Below are 17,551 nucleotides of genomic sequence, written 5' to 3' on the forward strand. Positions count from 1 at the left end.
CGCGAACGGACGGGCGGAGAAGCGGTCAGGCGCGCGGGTCAGTTCTTGCGGGGCGAATAGGCCGCGGCCAGCACACCAGCAACATAGAGAGCTTCCAAATACATTATGACGAATGCCAAGCCGCAAAGATTGCGCGATTTAGGCTGTCAGTCAATCAGTCAGCAGGGAGCACTGTGCGCACATATTATGTCCTACAAATAGATACTTATTCAATACATCCGATGATCTCAACGATGCACAGTAAGTCGCATCCGCGGGCAAGCTTGTTGGTGGTGCATTTGGCTCGCTCGCTGCGCTTCAGGGGAACCGTCCGCGTGTAGATAATACAGATCATCTCGATCTATCTAATGAATACGATGAATCACGCATATGCGCCTTGGGGAGATTGCACAATGGGGGGCAAACCGGTCCCGCGCTTCGCATCCCTTCGGCCGATCTTTGCGCTTGCAAAAAAGTAAAGGTGCTGGGCGCCCTGGCTATTCTTTCACATAAGAGTCAACGCGTTTCGTTCACCCACCCCACAAAGTGCATCTCCTTTGACCAACGTTTTCTCACAGCAAACGCTGTCAAAAATTAATGGCGCGCCGCTGGGTTGGGCGTCAGGGCGCAAATAGTCAGTTACACTTGGTCGCAGCCTTGAAAGCGGGCTGGGGCGCACGCCACACCCCAAAAACACGCCAGGAGACACACTTTGGAACAGCATGTGTAGATGAGTGGCTGCAGCACATGCACGGCTCTGCGGCTGGCACCTACGTACCGCCGTGGACAGCCGCCGCCACCGCCCTGGTGCAGCAGCTACACACGGCCGCCCACCCCCTCTGCGTCCTGACGATGCAGCGGGCGGCCGGCGGTGTCGGACCCGCTGCCGATGGCTGTGCAATCTTCGGCCAGCCGGTGGCGGCAACCTGCCCGGCCCTCGTGCGCCTCCTGGGTGCCCTCAGCTACCTGCCTCCGGTCACAATCCTACGCCCGGCTGTGCTGGTGCCAGGGCCCTGGTGCTTTGCACTTCCGCTCTGGGGCAATCCAGTCTTGCCATGTGCGGCGGGGCTTCAGGCGGGTGGCTTGGAACGTGACTTCCCAGCTCTCATGGCGCTGCCGGGTCTGCTCACGCTCGGCACGGCAGTGCGGTGCTGGGAGGCGCTGGCCGCGGTGCGCCAGCTGGTGGCTTCCAAGCCGGCTGGTGCGCTCGGGCCGCGCCTCGCACGCCGCTGCACTATACAGTACAAGCGGTCCGTCCTGCGCCCCGTCCTGCGCATTACGGATATGGCGCGCGTGCCGCCGGAGCTGCAGTCCGGACCGGATGCTGCTGCCCAATTCTCCGCGCTGCTGGCCCGTGTACCGGCGGCGTGGAGGGTGGCGGCGTCGGCCACGCTGCATGCTCCTGGCGGCGCGGCCTCCGCGCCTCCTGCCCCCCAGGTATGGCTGCTGCTTGCGCAGAGCCTGGGGTGGCGGCATGGCGCGGCTGACGTGCCCTTGCTGACCCTTACGGTGAAGCAGGCAACCCAGCTTCAACTTGCGCCTGCGTACGACGCGCTCCGCGTGCGTCACTTGGCCTTCATCCAAGAGGCCCACAGCGGCGCCGCGCCGCCAGCGGAAGCGATTCATGCGCTGCGGGCGGCCTTGGCGCGGCTGTGGGCTTTGGTGTGGGAGCCGCGACACAAGGAACCGCTCTGGCGTCTGGCAGTCAATGGGTTCACGGGCTTTGGGATGCTTGCGGCGTGGGCCGCAGATGGACGCGTGGAGAAGTGCCCATGTGGGACTCAGATGACTGCTGGGGCTAGGGTTCATCACTTCTGGGACTGTGTGGTGGCGGAGGCTCTGCGTGATGTGATGCGGGAGCATGCGAATGTGGACATCACACGGAACCAGTTGTGGTTAGTACAGGCGCCACCAGGGCTATCGCAGGCGGTGTGGGACATCGTGTGCTTGGCTGCTGTGGCGGCCCTGGAATACGGCCGACAGCGCCTTTACGCTTGCCGTGATGCTGCAGACCGGACTGCGGAGGTTGCTGTTGTGCGAAGGATCGGTGTGGAGGTGATTGCGGACTTCTGGTCACGGCTGGCTGCGTTTGTGAGTCTGCGTCGGCCTCCGCGCCGCTGGGACCTTGTCCCGAACCAGCACCCATTCCTAGCGTCAGATGATGTTGGAGGGGTTATTTTGGTAGGGCCAACAGCGGACTCGCCACCGGCCTCACCCTAGCTTGTCAGCTTAGGGACTCGCAAGAGGTAGTCTTATGACGCCGACCCACGGCTTAGGTGAGCAGCGCTAGCGTTTGCGGTGAGCCGGGCCTGGGGTTCCTCCCCTCTCCGGAGGCGAGGAGCATGGGGGTCATTCGGGGATCTCTCCTCGGGTGAGCGTGCGTGTCTCGTACGTTTTTGGGGCCCTGGCTAGTCCACGGCTGTCGTCCCACATGTAACCTCTATCAGCTAATTATGCGGTACATGGTGCAGGGCAGTCTGTACTGACTGTTCCGTTGTGCTGCGCTGTCCCGGCCGCCCCTGGACCTCCCGCCTCTCACCCACCATGCCCCACCCCTTGACCCGGGTAGCCGGGTTGCTTCCTTAAGGGGCTACGCTAGCCCGCCCGTAACCAGTCCCATCGCACCCACTCCTTTCTCAGCCCCAGCCCTCTGGCAGTAGCACGGGAGGGTCAGGAGTGGGCAGTGCGGTAGTGCACACCTCCATGTCTCCATCCGCCTCCATGGCGGGGGGGGGGCACAGGCCAACAGTCCGAGAGGCAAATTTGTGCCTGTCACTTGAGTGCACGTGCCGCGGCATGCGTTTGTGTTTGGGGCAATCGCACGTCGTGATGGGCCCAGGACGCATCAATTATCCTGCCTCTTCGTGCCGCTGTCGTACTTCCATGTGCGATGGTGCATGCGCGACGCAGCGGCTGTGGTCTTTCCTGGGAGGGGGGGGGGAAGCCCACGTCTAACCCAACCTATAGCGGCGGAGCCACGTCTGATTGTCTGACTGGACAGTATTCCGCTGACCACGACCATGTTCCCCACTTTAGTCCTGCTTGTCGCCCAACAGGTGTGGGCTGCTGATCACAGGCTAGTTGCCCTGCTGCTGCGCGTCAAAGACCACGTGACCTGCACCTACGCCTGCACCTACGCTGTTGTCGGCGCCCCACGTGCGTGTACAATGCGCATCAGCAAACTTCCAGCCAGCCAGCAACTTGTCGGTACAGTAACTCCGGCGTTCGACCAGCCATGCACTCCTGCTCTGCCGCTGCAAACTGTTTGCTGTCTGCTTGGGGTATGGGCGTCAGCTGCACCCTATGGGACCTCGCCAACCTGCCTGAACCCTGTCCCATCACACCCCCACGTGCGTGTACGGAGGCGCAGGTACAGACCGCTGCTGCTGCCAGGTCCCACCCTTGTGCCTGACGCTGGTGCTGCGCCACCCGCACCTGCGCGCGCTGAATAACCCGCTCCTGCGTTATACCCCTCAAGAGACAGCACGGCACTTGGGACCGGAACCTCGGAATCACGTACTCTTCACGTTACAGCAACGCTACTAGCGAGACAACGACGCAACCAGCGCAGTGGCTGGACAGACCCAGCGAGGCCTCCTCCGCCGCGGCGATGCACCCGCCGCCAGCCGCCAGGCGGGCGCGCCCGCCGCCGCCACCTCAAATCGCTGCGCCCTCCTCCTCCGCCACTGCCGCTTGCTAGGCTGCTGCTGCTGCCACCGCTGCTGCTGCAATTCCGGCTGGGCTCGCTCCGCCACCAAAACCACCACCGGCTGCTGCTGCGGCCATGACGGCCGCCGCGCTGTTGCGGCACACCGGCATATCGCGACGCCGCGCGCCTACAGGCGGCGACCGCGGCGACCACCCTTCCGGCGGGTGGAGTCGGTGGGGATGGGGGTCACGTCCTCTGCATGGTGAAATAGAGATTGGGCACACAACGGTCAGGTTCGGGAGCAGTACCATAATATGCAATGTAAAAGAGGCCGCACATGGGTGAGCGCGCGGCCGGAGATAGCGCAGGGGCACGGGGAGCAGCGCGCCTGCGGGGCCGCTGGCTGGGACTGCACGATGCGCTGGGCGCCTGCGGAAAACCGTGACTGCGCTGGTGCAGCAGCAGCTGGCTGGCTGGGCGCCTGAGGACGAAATGCACCGCGCGACGTGTGCCGCACCAGCGCGCATCCGCCAGACATCGCCACGCTGCACTGCGCCAGCACAAGGCCCGGCACTGCCGCCCGTACTGCGGCGGTCAGCAACACCGCGAGGGCCGCCGCAAGCCGCCGAGCTGTGCACGCCGCAGACTTCTGCAGTGACTGAAGAGTGGTGTGGCCACGCTGGTAGCCTCAGCGCGGCCCTCCGTGCGCAGTGCAAGCTCTGCTTCCGGCACGGCTGCCAGAGCTGTGCCGTCAACCCGCCACCGCCCAACGCGCCCCAAGCACCGGCCTAGCAAGCCAAGCTGTGAGGCCGAGAGGCACGGGCCAGACGGCGCTGCTGCTGCGGGCCGCTGCTGCTGCACGGAAGCGTCAACTAGCCGGTACGTCTGCTGGCTGCCCCCGTCACGCAGACCGCGACCTCCCGGCCAGGCCAAGGTACCAAGACGCGGTGGCGGCCGCCCGCCAGACCAGCCCACATCCCCGGCCTGCGGCGCCTGCTTGCGTGCGCTGCTCCCAGCGCTGCTGCATGCGGGAGCAGCATCACCCCCGACGAGGCGGCACCGGACGCGGGTCCTCCGTGGGCAGCCGGCGCTGCCGTTGACGCCTTGCGGCTCCTGCTCCTGCTGCCGCTGGCGCCGCCCGGACCCACCATGGCTGCTGCGGCTGCCCCAAATAGGCGCCAGCATCCATCACCATGGTGCTACTGCCACCTCCGCTGTTGTCCCTGCCACTGACATAAACCCTGAATGTACGAACACCGCCTGCCGAGTGGCTGCGCCACAGTCGGTGCCGTGCGCCTGCTGACGCGGACGTCTCCGCTGCGACTGCTGCCGCCATGAGTCCGCGCTTGCTCGCCGTGATCCGTTTCCTCCACATGCCGCCAGCCGCAATGTATGCCCCAGCCCAACCTATGGTCAAGCCCCTCCCGCCCCCTACAAAGGCCAGATCATCCGTGCAACCCAGCGCGCCGGGGCACAAGATGGCAGCACTGCCCCCACTTCATGCAATCGTTCCCTCCCTCCCTAACCTCCCTCCCTCTCCCTTCCATCCCCTCCGGACGTCCTCGACACCCCACCCACCGATGCGGCCAATCTTCATGCCCGCGCGGGCCAGGGCACGCAGGGCGGACTGGGCACCGGGGCCGGGGGTCTTGGTCCGGTTGCCGCCGGTGGCGCGCAGCTTGATGTGCAGGGCAGTGATGCCCAGCTCCTGCACGCAGCAGAATAAAAAAATGTACCCAGCATGATTAGCCCAAAGCTCAGCATTATCACAAAGCGGGCGCTCCCGAGCGCTCCATCACTGTCAATCCTCCCTGTCTCTGGAGGGCTCCTCTACGTCCGCTGATAGCTCCGGATAAAAGTGCGCTGGAGTATTCTGCAACCTGCAGCATCGCCTGCGCCACTTCTCCGCTGGGCCACTGCCGCCCTGCTTGCCCGGCCGCCAAGCTCCTGTGCCGGCCTGCCCGTCCGCTGCCTCGCCAGACTGCTGCTGCATCTTAAAGCTTCTGCCAAAACCTCCAGGAGCATCCCGGGTCAAGAAGCGCCCTGCCGCCGCACGCAGTCGCCTGCCTCCTGCGCAGACATTACAAGGCTGCCCGCAAAGCTTCCAACCCTCAATTTGCCCATTTACCTTGCACTTCTGGGCCACGTCCTGCGCGGCAAGCATGGCCGCGTAGGGCGACGACTCGTCGCGGTCGGCCTTGACCTTCATGCCGCCGGTGACGCGCGAAATAGTTTCCCGGCCCGACAGGTCGGTCACATGCACGAACGTGTCGTTGAAGCTGGCGAAGATGTGAGCAACGCCGAAGACGTGCTCGCCCTCGCGGACGGTGGGGCCCAGGCTCACCACCTCCTTGGGGGCCTCATCACCCTTGGCGGCCTTCTTGGGGGCCATGGCTGCTGCTGTTTTGAGAGGAAGAGGGCGGGCAAGGTGCGCGCTCTCGGACTTGGCGCTCGCCGAGCTGCATGAGCGCCGTACTGGCTCTTAAGTGGTTCTCGCTCCCTGCTGCTTCTGAAGCACCCGCGAAAATTGCTCTGACTTTGACATTAGTGTTCAATGGCATGAAAATTTTACAATGACACCAAATATGACCATACGCTTGGGTTGACCGGCCATCCGTTGACGAAGCCGGGCCGCAGCGCCTGTCGCATACACGATGGGACAAGGACGCAGCCGGCACGTATATGCTTTCCAGCCGCTCCCATGGCCCGAATCGCTGCACGCCTTTCGACTCATCGACCAGGTGCGAACGCCACGCATGTCCCACAACCTCCCTGCATCACTAGCAGTCACGACCGTCTCATGGGGCCTCATCATGTCCAAATAATCGCTATGGCTCTAGGTCGGGCATGATACAGGTCACCTTGCCCGTTCGCCCGTATGCCCCCGCGCGACGGCACGGCTTTCCTGCACCCAGCCTTGTCCTCGTCCTCCTCAACCCGAGCCCAGCCATTCTCACTAGACCCTATCACGTGCAGATATGTGGCATCGCAACTACTTATGCCACAACACACCTGGAGGTGCACGCGGTGCGCGTGCTGGACAAGGTTGGAGAGCTGCAGGTGCGAAGAACCGCGCAGCAACCGCCCCCCATTGCGAAACCGGCGGCCAGTCAGCCCCTCTCATCTTCCTCCTTCATTGCAAGTCAGCGATCCTTCCCACGTCGCGCCTTCCAGGGTGGTCCTACAAAGCCCCTCTCGCCCTCCATTTCCAGTCCCCACAAACCCCTTCATGCCCACCCCCGAACCACACCTTCCCCTGCACAGCGCCTGCCGTTCCAGTGGGAGGTGTTTGAGCCCGACTTCGAGCGCCTGCGCGGCAGCCACCTCATGAAGCTGGCCACGGAGCTGCACAGCGCACTGGACAAACTGGAGGGGTGAGGGTGTGGAGGCAGGGGGTGGTGGAGGTGGCGTGGGGGGTTGGCGGGGTGAATTGTGAAGGGGTGGAGCGGAAGGTGGAGCGGGGGGTGTAGAGGAAGGGGTGGATGGCGGTGGAGGCACGGTCGGTGGCGGGAAGTGGTAGGGGTGGAGGTATCAGGTGGTGGGGCTGGCAGGAGATTAACCCAGGAGTGGGTGGCGACAGGGGTTTGTGTGGGGTGTGGGCGTGGGCAGGGCGTGGGATGGGGCTTCATGTGGTTGAGGTGTGCGCAAGCGGAATGCCGTGCGGTGCGACGCGGGCTGGGGGCGTGGGGCGGAGCGGTGCACTTGGACACAGAGAAGCTGGGGGCAAGTGGATGAGTGGCGATGGGCGGCAGGAGGGATGAGGTGCCGCGCTTCAGAGGGTGTGGGCATAGGTGGCCCTGCGTCGGGACTGCATGGTCCCAGCTTGGACACATACCGCACGGCCCGGCGCCGCACGACTCGCAGCTCCCAACCCGACCAGCCCCACGTCCCGCCCGCCCGTCCGCCCTACATGCACCCATCGCCGCTGCTGTGACCGCTTCACCTCGCCCCACCTCCCCCCTGCCCTGGTTTGGGCTGGTATCTACAACCCCCACCCCACCCCACCCCTGCCGTACACAGGTGCAAGTACGACATTGGCGTGCTGGCGGAGAAGGGGCTCATGTTCAAGTGAGGCGGGCAGGGAGGCATACGCCCGAGCCAAACGAAACAGGCCTCAATTGTCAAGGGGGAAGGAGGCAAGGAATACAGGGCGGAGGAGGGAGCGGGGGAAAGAGGAGAGGAGGAGCCGAGGGCGGGAGGCGGGCGCATGTTCGGGTGGAAGGGAGGGAACTGTGTGCAAGAAACGGCGGGGCTGCGGGGGCTGCGGGAGCTGTGCGGCGTGGCAGGCGGCACAGACAAGCTGTTGTATGCTGGGTCAGTGAGTTGAGAAGTTGAGGGCACGGCAGCTCCACACCTGCAGCGCCAACCAAAACTTGCATGCGCCCAATCACGCGCCTGCACACACACACACACATGCCTTTGCGCTTATGCTTCTTTGTGCTCTTCAACACACACAGGTCATTGCGCAAGGCCGCTGACAAGGTGCTCCTGATCCTGGCGGAGGTGGAGCAGGTGCGGCTGTGGGGGCTGTGTGGGGCTGTCACCACCGTGTACCGGGGGTCTACCTGCCGGTTGGCCGTCGTGACATCCCGCATTACCGTGAAGTGAAGTGTTGGGCGTATGTGGCTGCGAGCCTAACTTGGGGTTGCGAGCCTAAAGCGGGATGCGCTTCACCAGACCGGCACCTCTCGCACCACTAACTGCACGGCTGCACCTCGCACGTTCCCTCGCGGACACGGCTTTAAATCAACTTAACTGCCGCTCCCACCTCCCGCTCAGATCCACCGCACCTTCCACTACACATTTGAGCTGGCGCTGTACGAGAGCGTGCGGGTACGTGAGCATGCGTTCTTGCGTGGGGGGGGGGGGGGCTGTAAGTACCAGCCCAAACAAAACCAAACCAAGCCAAATTAGCGGAGCACAGGCAGAGGCGAGGGGGCAAGGAGGCTGCTGGTTTGCCGTTGATTCGCTGTTGGGATGGAGGGCTACTTCGGGGGAAAGGCCTGAGGTTGCATCTGGCCGCGTGAGCTACGTGCGTTTTGCTGGCGTCGCGCGAAAGGGACCCATGTTGTCGTTGTGAGAGCGCCGGTTGGAAACATGTTGTCACAGGACGACACGCCGTCGCCACCCGGCAGCCTCCGAGCCAACAGCCCGGCGCGCTCCACGCTGCGCACCCCAGTCAGCGGTGGCGGCGCGCGCAGCTTCGGCAGCAGCGGCGGCGGCGCACGCGGGATGAGCAGCGGCGGCGGTGCCCGCGGAATCGTCAGTGGCGGCCGCCGCCAGCCTGTGCTGTTGCCGCCTCCCCCCGAGCCCGAGGACAGCGATTTATATTCGCAGACCACCACCACTTCGCCGCGACCACACCTGCAGCAGCAGCCGTCGGCGCAGCGGCAGTTGCCGCCCCGGACATCTCCCAGTGTGCGGCAGCCGGCGGCTCCGGCGGCGGCGGCGCCGCCGGCGCAAACAGCTGCTTTTCAGCCGCAGGCAATGGCCGCGATGGCTCCGCCACCGGTGGTGGCGCAGCGGTCTGTTCGGATCATGAGCGATGCTGCCACCTCGACGCCCACCCACATGGCACAGCAGCAGCAGGCAGCGGCAGTAGCAGCGGGTGCCGGTGCTACAGCTTCCCCGGTCGTTGCACGGACGCGGGCGCAGGCGTACAAGACGCCGCAGCCGCAGCAGCAACAACAACAGCAGCAGCAGCAGTATGTGGTGGTGTACCTGCCCCAGGTGAGCGGAGGAAGCAGTAGCAGCAGTAGGCTGTGCGTGCACGGGGGCAAGGGCGGGCAAGCACGCCGTGCATCGCTTCGGCATGCGGGCATGACAACAAAAAATGCATAAACGCTTATACCTGATGAGTGATTACCGGTATGCTGCGCTGCTCGCCGTGTCGGCCCCCGGCTCTGACCTGAAGCATCGCCTTTATACTTCTCCTCCCGTTCCCCCCAGGGCCCCGGCAGCAGCGGCCCCCGTGCCATCCTGGTGCCCTCCGAGGCGCTGCAGCCCGCGCCCAGCACCCCCGCGCCCAGCGGCGGCGGCGCGCCGCCCTCCCCCTCCTCCCTGCATTACTCCCCCGCGCCCTCGCTACGCAGCGGAACCGTTGGTTCCACGGCCTACACAGGAGGAGGAGGCGGCTCGCCGTATTCGCCGCATTCGCCGTACGCGCCGCCGCCGCACATGCCAACCGTGGCGTCGATTGCTGGCCACGGCAGCCGCGGCGCCGCCGGGTACGGCTCGCCGTACCAGGCGCCGCAACAGCACACACACAATGCGCCGGCGGCGGACAGTAGCTACAGCCCCCGCCAACCCCTGTACGGGTCGACTGGTATGAACGGTACCAGCCCGTACACAACCGCAACCGCCCACCCGACGTCAGGACCGTACGGGCACACGTCCGTGCCACGGCCTGGCTCGCCCCCGGCCTACAAGTACTTCTCCCCGCCCTCCTCGCCGCCCTCCCCTGGGCTGTCGTACGTCACCTCACCGCCGCCGTACTCCACAGCAGCGCCGCAGCAGCAGTACAATCCGTACGCATCGCCGTACTCGCCCGCCACGTCGTCCCTGTACGGCAGTCCGGCACCGCCGCCACCACATCAGCCTCCGGCTGTAGCAACGACCGGCCCGTGGCTGGGCGCGGGGGCTACTGCTGCTACCGCCGTGCCGGCAGTGGTGCCGGGTGCTGCGCCGGGCAGTGTCATGGTGTTACAGGTGTGTGTGGGGGTGTTGGCAGGAAAGTACATCAGCATAACCTTTGTTCTATGGCACAAGGATGGCAGCACGTTATCTCTTGTGGTTGTATGGTCTGGGCGCTGGTCCGGGTGCAACTAGGTGCAGCTTCGCGTCTAATGTGAATGTGAGTGTGTCTATGTGAATGTGTCTCCCACTCGCCCTGCTACAGCCTGTGTCGGCCACCATGACCTCATCCGGTGCGGTGGTGCTACAGCCGGCCATGGCGGCACCCGGCGGCATGGCGGCGCCGCCAATGCTGGTGGTGGCGCAGGTGCGGCGTGTTTGCTTGCGTCCTTGTGCTCTGTGTGTACGTTTGGAACCCACCATAGGGGAGCGGGGAGGGGCTGGGGGCGGTGGGAGATCCGAAGCGCTTGCACATCCGGGAATGCGATTCCAAGCATTTAGGCGGTTGTGGCACGCATGCACAACACCAAGCCCGTTGCCCTAATCCCGCTAAAACCAAGCTCGTGCGCATGCCCCGCCCCACGTGGCCCCGTTTGTTTTGTAGGACCCCGACTCAATGCCGGGCGGCGGCGGCGGCAGCGGCGCGTCCCCCGGCCGCCAGCGCTCCGTGCGCTTCTCCCGTACGTACGACGATGAGGAGGAGCAGCCAGAGGGATACGACAGGCGGTACGACCAGGATATGGATGAGGCGGCCCGCGTCAATGGCGGCGGCAATGGCAGTGGCAATGGCAGTGGCAATGGCAGTGGCGGGCGCCGCCATCACTCGACGTACACGTACGTGGCCGGCCGTAACGCCGCGCCGTACCAGGCGCCAACCGCGGTACCCTCGTACCTCACGCCGTACCTCGGCGAGATGTCCCCTCGCATTGATGAGGGCACGGGCATGGGCGTTGGACCAGACGATTGGGAGGGCGCGGAGGAGCGGGCGGCGGCGCAGGGCGCACGTGCGCGCCTGCGCAGCGGCGGCGGCGCCGCATCGCTCATGTCCAAGTATCGGGACCTTTGGAGCACGCCCGCCGGGGCAGTAGCCGCGGCGCCACACGTACCGGTAGCAGGCGGCGGCCAGCCCGCGTACCTGGTCGAAGCATACGCCGGCGGCGGCACCACAGCCATGGCGGCGGCGGCGGCGCGGCCGCAGTCGCGTAGTGCCTCGCCGCGGCGCGAGTCGGAAGTGATGCTTGGCGGCGGCGGCGGCGGCGGGCTGGACGGCACGGCAGCCGGATTTGCGGCGCCGCCGGCACCTGCCGTACACAACATCTCGTACGAGCGGTTGGCGGCGCTGGCGGGTTTGGATCCAGAGGTGCTGGGTGCCGGCGCGGCGGCGGGCCTGACGGAGCGGCGGCGCAGCGGGGCTGCTACTGCCGCTACTGCCGTGAAGCCGTACGTGGTGCCTGGGGAGGAGGCGCTCCGGAAGATGGAGAGTTTGCTGGAGGCAGCGGGTGAGTGCAGGCAGGGGCTTGACCGGGCAGGCGAAAGCTGCCGTCGTCACGCCCACGTACGGTGCGGTGCGGTACCTCTCGCATGTGCATGCCCTGCGCACTTTGCATACGAATTCACTCCTTACCAACTCCCACTTCCCACACAACAACACTCCAACGTCCACCCAAACCTCTACCCCTCTTTCTGTCATCCACCAGAGGACGGCGACTGGGGCGCGGTGGCCGACATGGCCGCCCTCATCCGGGCCGGCTGGTGGGGCGACGCCCGCGATGCCGCGGTGGCGCGTGGGCTGCTGCTGCAGGCGGCGCTGCGGGGTGAGGCAGCACTGGCGGGGCGGGGCGGGGCGGGGCGGGGCGGGGCGGGGGAATGACTTTGCATAACATGGCTCGGGCATTGGCGTGGCACGACCAGGGCCCAACCCAGGTGAAGCGTTGTAACGGTACCGGTTTTCAGCGGTTAAGCAGCTACGGGCCTCGTGCCGCGCATGGACATGCCCGTGCATGCCTCTGCCTGCACATGCACTTCGACATACACGCACATGTGTGAACCTTATCACTGTCATACCGTAACATAGCATCGTCTATTGAAGATTATTTGACATTGGAGTGGCACGAACGCACATGAACATGCCCTCGCATGCCTCTGCCTGCACATGCACTTTGACATACACGCACATGTGTAAACCGTATAGCCTTCACAACATGATATCATCTGCTGGTGCTTCTTTACATTATTGTCACAATACACACGCCCACGCAGGCGGCTCCGTGGCGGCGCACGCGGCCCTGGGTGGCATGGCGGAGCGCGGCGAGGGCCTGCCCGGCGGCCTGCCCGACCAGGCGGCGGCGGCGCGGCACTACGCGGCGGCGGCGGCGGGCGGACACCGGGACGCCGCCACCGCATACGCCTACCTGCTGGTGAGGGGAAGCTGAACACGCGTGACCCCTGCGTGTATGGTGTGTGTGTGTGTGTGTGTGTGTGTGTGTGTGTGTGTGTGTGTGTGTGTGTGTGTGTGTGTGTGTATATGCATCGGACTGTTTAGGTGCCACGCCCGCCTCACCCGATTTGATGCATTGTTTGATGCATCACAACCTACATTACTTGACTGCACTGCACCCTATGTATCCCCCGAGTTCGGTTTAGTTTGGGCTGGTATCTACAACCATCCCCCCCCCCCCCACACACACACACACAGGAGCACGGGCTGGGTGTGGCGCAGGACGAGCCGCGCGCCGCCCAGATGTACGCCGCAGCCGCGCAGCGCGGCTGCCCCACCGCCGCCAACAACCTAGCCAAAATGATTCTGGACGGCCGCGGCGGCATCATGCAGGTGCCTGCAGCCGCCGCCACCGGCGGCCGGTCTCGGCGGCGCATGGGTGCGGATGGCGTGGCGGCGCCGGCGCCGGCGGCCCCGACGCCCGTTTCCATGGCGATGGCTTTGTTCAGGCGCGCCGCGGAAGCAGGCTCGGCGTCGGCGTGGTATAACTTGGGCGTGTGCCATCTTCAGCAGATCAAGCAGCAGCAGGCTTCGCTGAAGAAGCTGGGACTGGCCGGGGGCGGAGGGGGAGGCGAGGCGACGCCGGTGTTGCTGGGAGCAAAGGACGAGGCCGGGATGGCGGAGGCGATTCGCTGCCTGGCTGAGGCGGCGAGCCGCGGCCATGCCCGTGCGGCGCTGCGCGCCGGACACCTGCACCTGCTCCGCAGCGCCGCCGCCGCGGCCGTGGACGCCTTCGCAACCGCGGCGCTCAACGCCGCCGCCGCCATGGCCGGCGCAGCTGGCGGCGGCGGCAGCCACGGCGGCGCCGCCGGCGAGGAAGCCGCCAGCCCGGCCGCTGCTGACGCGGCGGAGGTGGAGGCGGAGGCTCTGTGGTGCCTGGCACAACTGGCGGAGCGGCAGAGCGCGGTGCTCGAGGGCCGCGCGGCCGCGGCACTGGCGGCGGCGGCGGCGGGATCGGCCGCTGGCAGTGAGGGCACTGGCGGTGGCCGGCCCAGCGGCGACGGCGGCGCGGCGGCGAGTCGGATGAATAGCGTCCGCAGCCGGGGGCTGGCGGCCAGCGCCAGTGGCAATAGCCGCGCCAGCGGCGGCGCCCGCGCCTCTGGGGCCTCCGGTGATGGCGACTTCGCCGGCGGCGGCTTCGACGCGGGCGTCGGTGCGATGGGAGATGACGACGTCGCAGTGGGCCAGCTGCTGGCGACGCTGGCGGGAACAAGCGCCGGCGGCGACGCCGCGGCTGCCGCCGCCGCAGCGGCGGCAATCGCCGGCGGCGACGGCATCAGCGAGGATATGGCGGCGGCAGCGGCGGCGGACCCAGCGGCGGCGGCAGCACTCCGCTTCGCAAAGGAGCTGTGCCGCCTGGACTTTGACTGCTGCCGCCAGCCCGGCGCCGTCCGGAGGGGCGGCGCGCTGACGACCGCGGCCGTGACGGCGGCAGGGCTCGACCCGTCCGGGGTTCCGCCAGCACAGCGCGTGCGCGGGCTGCGGCGGCTGCGACGTCAGGCACGCGAGGTGATTGCCGAGTCGGCGGCGCCCGGCGTCAAGGCTGCCGCTGACAGCGGCGGCGACGGCGAGAGCCGGTCTTCGGTTGATGGCGGCGGCGGCAGCGGCGGCTTCGCCGCCGGGCTGCCCTCGGCAGGGCCGGTCTCGTCGGCGCTAGCGCGCTTGGACCTGCAGCTGCAGCAGCCGGGAGAGCGCGCGACGCGGTCGCGGTGCGCGGCGGCGGAGCTGATGGCGGCAGCGGCGGCGCGCGGCCATGCAGGTGCGCAGCACTGGCTGGCGGGCTGGCAGTGGAGCATGGGGCACACCGGCGGCGCGGCGGCGCTGTGGCAGGCGGCGGCGGCGCGGGGGCACGGCCCCTCGCTGATGGTGCTGGGGCAGATGGCGGAGGCAGGTCACGTGATGGTGGCGGCGGCGGGGGCGTCGGCCGGCGGCGCCGCCGGCCAGCTGCAGACTGCGGGCCGTGGCGCGGACCTGGCGGCGGCGGCGCGTTACTATCTGTAAGTGTGGGAGGTGATGTGTGAGGGTTGTGTCTGAACTCTTTACGGGCACAGAAATCATGGTGAGACCTGCCTATAGCTTGAAGCGGGTACAACATGTTGAGTTCATGAAGGCACCGACAGGCCCATGCTGAAGTAAACATTCCGTTTCAATTCGTCCCGTCACAGGCGCGCGCAGGAGGCGGGTGCGCCGGGAGCCCTGGAGGCCATGCGACGGGTGCAGCGCGTGCTGCAGCGGCACGTGACCCTGCAGGTGGGTTGAACGGTTGTACGTGTGTGTATGCAATTATTGTTGTTGTGGGCATGACGCACGCGGTTTAAGAATGTTTGAGGCTCGTCTGGGCTTGTGGGCAGGACCGCGGAGGGGCGGGTAGGGGGTTACGGGTACGGAGGATACACGGGCACATGGTGGCAGTGTGATACAGCGCGGCCTGAGGCCACGGCGTGCAACTCAGCATTGCCTCTTTGCCAGCATTCCGGCTCGCTGCGTACTGACATGATGACGTATGGCCCATCGACACACACACGCCCCCGTCTTATGCTGCCTACGTGCTGACAGGGACGGCTGGAGGCCGTGGCGGTGATGGGCGGACCTGCAACAGCTAGCGGGCGAGCGGCTGAAAAGGCTGGCAGCAGGGGCGTGAAGGGCGGTGGCGGGGCAGCTGGTGGTAGCCGACGGTTCTAGTGACTTAGAATGGTGTCCTGCAGGCATGGGTGGCCGGGCTGTGTGGCGGACTGCTATGCTGATGCTGGGTCTGGCACGGGATGGTGCTTGCGTGTCAGAGTCAACGAGGGGACTCGGTGCAGTGTGTAGAGTGTAGACCGGCTGGCGTGAGGCGGCGTCTTGGTGTTCCCTGTGATCCGGATTGCTGCTTGTCGTATCGGCGTGGGCTGACGGCGGTACCGATGCATGCATGGCTGCTACAACGCAAGAGTCGCGGCGGTCAACACAACGTGCGCACACGTATGGCGCCATGCGTCAGACTGGCCATCGCGGAAATGACGTCCTGCGAGGTCGTTGGAACAAGAAACTGCCTCCCCATGTGCAGATACGGCATACTATCGAAAGCCGCACACCACACAGCATGTCCGTAGGCACTGGAACACACACAACTGCAAATGCCCAATGCATGCTATAGCCTAAGAAGCCGTTCCTTTGCGCACGTACGTTACCAAACACGATGTAGTCAGCATGGATCACGGATGAGTGCAGAGCGTGCGCATATGTTCTTTATCGTCTGCGCGCAAGGGTGTCGCTGCTGTTACATCGAGTTGCTTGCTTGTGTACAAGCAAGGACAAGCAGTAAGGTGCCAAGACTTGTTCTGCGCTTTTGGCGTCCCTTACAGCATGGGAGTGGTGATGACCTATGGGGAGATGCCCACTCAACGCGCAACGGGGATGTAGGGCGGCGGCCTAGCTCCGAGCCTCCGACACCCATCAGTCAACGCACCGCACTACTGAGGGCATGCAGGCACACACACCGCACACGTGCACCGCGACAGTTGTCACGGGAACTAATTGCAACTTCCCAAGTGTTCTTCCTTGATGTGTGTCTTGGCCAGGGGTGCCTCGGCACGCGATCCGGTGACTCATCGGTGACGCAGGGCAGAGGGCGGAATGGGCGGGCCGCGCGTCCTGCGTTGTGAGTGTCTCAGTGACTATGTTGCGGAGCGGTGCGAGCCGTGCAAGGGCCATGGGGCATCTGTGCAGCAACGCACCGACCCGCCAGGCCACGCCACGCTAGGTGGCCTGCAAGTCTCGCGTTCGGGCCGACGGAAGTGCACGGAAGCCATACCAGCGGCCAAGGTGCGGAGGTATGCATGCTGCGTGTGGGGGCCCTTGACGGTGGGCGGCTACTGCGGTGCGGTATGGGCCGCTTCCGTGCCCTGGAGCCTGTGCGCTGTGCCTGCCCGGCTCTGAGTAGTGAGCCAGGCTAGATGACATGCTGTAACTGCGCTCGGGCCGCCAGGAATCAACACGGCCGGGCCACACGGTGTCCGGGCGCTCGGCCACCCCACACAGCGCAGGGCCCACGGACGAGCCAAGCATCCGCGCGGCGGCTGTAAATATGCCCAGCCATGATTCATCCAGACGTGTGTCTATATGGGCTTGCTAGGAGCTCCCTGGCAGTGCACGAGAGCCATGCTTGGCGCGTGGGTGGGCATGTCGACATGTTTGCCGGGTCCGCATTTCGTTAGGATTCGGACTACCCCCACTTCAAGGCTGCTTGTTCGCGATCATTGAGGACCACCTATATGATAATAGGCAAATGGAGGAACCGACGCCAGGAATGTGGCGACTTTTAGACCAAGCCTTAGCGGCTCGCGACCGGGCCGGCCGCGCGAGAATTGCGAAAACAACTCCCGAGGCCTGACCCAATGCAGCTCAACCAGTGCGACATATGGCTTACACATATGACTGTATATCTAATATTTCACAGCGCTCGCCAGCAGCGCCACAAACGTGTGCCAGGTCGGGCCGTGGCACGGTGCCCGGCCAGTGCTCTGCGTGCAGTTCCTAGGCCGCCATGCCCCTCTGGCGCATACCGCTCCTACCCCCCGTCCTCCATGCACCTCCGCATACATGCATAGCAGTCGCCAGCATCGCAGCTTGGCAAAGCGGCCCGCGCACGGACGCCGCCTAGGCGGCACCCAGCCCAGGGGTGCGTGCCAGGCCACGCGCTGCTGCGCCCGCAGCCGGCAGAGGCTGCATGGGCTGGCCACACATGCCGCAGTGACGTGGCTGGCTGGCACACAGCCTGCGCATAGCGATGCAGGCGGCCCTGGCCAGCCAGA

General features: G+C 65.7%; 3 protein-coding genes across 3 annotated transcripts; 2 read left to right on the top strand and 1 right to left on the bottom strand.

The window, feature by feature from the left end:
- The first annotated feature begins 229 nt into the window (after nucleotides 1-229).
- Nucleotides 230-2,428, top strand: CHLRE_11g480132v5 (uncharacterized protein). The gene is made up of 2 exons (XM_001697271.2): nucleotides 230-1,180; nucleotides 1,417-2,428. The coding sequence occupies exons 1-2, from the start codon at nucleotides 727-729 to the stop codon at nucleotides 1,464-1,466; spliced, it is 504 nt and encodes a 167-aa protein (XP_001697323.2). The 5' UTR covers nucleotides 230-726; the 3' UTR covers nucleotides 1,467-2,428.
- Nucleotides 2,429-2,963: 535 nt separating this feature from the next.
- On the bottom strand, nucleotides 2,964-6,069 carry CHLRE_11g480150v5 (ribosomal protein S14). The gene is made up of 3 exons (XM_001697336.2): nucleotides 5,757-6,069; nucleotides 5,207-5,336; nucleotides 2,964-3,883 (listed from the first exon to the last, which is right to left on the bottom strand). Exons 1-3 carry the CDS (start codon nucleotides 6,018-6,020, stop codon nucleotides 3,816-3,818), a joined length of 462 nt encoding a protein of 153 aa, XP_001697388.1. The 5' UTR covers nucleotides 6,021-6,069; the 3' UTR covers nucleotides 2,964-3,815.
- A 120-nt stretch (nucleotides 6,070-6,189) lies between these two features.
- On the top strand, nucleotides 6,190-16,719 carry CHLRE_11g480200v5 (uncharacterized protein). The gene is made up of 15 exons (XM_043067715.1): nucleotides 6,190-6,369; nucleotides 6,605-6,688; nucleotides 6,893-7,002; nucleotides 7,649-7,696; nucleotides 8,086-8,140; nucleotides 8,408-8,461; nucleotides 8,738-9,358; nucleotides 9,578-10,336; nucleotides 10,527-10,628; nucleotides 10,866-11,760; nucleotides 11,959-12,075; nucleotides 12,521-12,678; nucleotides 12,957-14,755; nucleotides 14,924-15,008; nucleotides 15,315-16,719. The coding sequence occupies exons 1-15, from the start codon at nucleotides 6,283-6,285 to the stop codon at nucleotides 15,438-15,440; spliced, it is 5,100 nt and encodes a 1,699-aa protein (XP_042919720.1). The 5' UTR covers nucleotides 6,190-6,282; the 3' UTR covers nucleotides 15,441-16,719.
- Nucleotides 16,720-17,551: the final 832 nt, after the last annotated feature.

Source organism: Chlamydomonas reinhardtii, chromosome 11 (genome assembly GCF_000002595.2).
Source record: "Chlamydomonas reinhardtii strain CC-503 cw92 mt+ chromosome 11, whole genome shotgun sequence".
NCBI classification, from domain to species: Eukaryota; Viridiplantae; Chlorophyta; class Chlorophyceae; order Chlamydomonadales; family Chlamydomonadaceae; genus Chlamydomonas; species Chlamydomonas reinhardtii.

Excerpts from the sequence above, each read along its gene's own strand:
- CHLRE_11g480132v5 (XM_001697271.2), top strand. The coding sequence starts at position 727 with ATGCACGGCTCTGCGGCTGGCACCTACGTACCGCCGTGGACAGCCGCC. Across the intron at positions 1,181-1,416 it reads GGTGGCTTCCAAGCCGGCTG|GTATGGCTGCTGCTTGCGCA; the intron begins GTGCGCTCGGGC and ends CCTGCCCCCCAG.
- CHLRE_11g480150v5 (XM_001697336.2), bottom strand. The coding sequence starts at position 6,020 with ATGGCCCCCAAGAAGGCCGCCAAGGGTGATGAGGCCCCCAAGGAGGTG. Across the intron at positions 5,337-5,756 it reads ACGTGGCCCAGAAGTGCAAG|GAGCTGGGCATCACTGCCCT; the intron begins GTAAATGGGCAA and ends TGCTGCGTGCAG. Across the intron at positions 3,884-5,206 it reads CATGAAGATTGGCCGCATCG|AGGACGTGACCCCCATCCCC; the intron begins GTGGGTGGGGTG and ends TTCACCATGCAG.
- CHLRE_11g480200v5 (XM_043067715.1), top strand. The coding sequence starts at position 6,283 with ATGGGACAAGGACGCAGCCGGCACGTATATGCTTTCCAGCCGCTCCCA. Across the intron at positions 6,689-6,892 it reads ACAAGGTTGGAGAGCTGCAG|CGCCTGCCGTTCCAGTGGGA; the intron begins GTGCGAAGAACC and ends TCCCCTGCACAG. Across the intron at positions 11,761-11,958 it reads GAGTTTGCTGGAGGCAGCGG|AGGACGGCGACTGGGGCGCG; the intron begins GTGAGTGCAGGC and ends GTCATCCACCAG.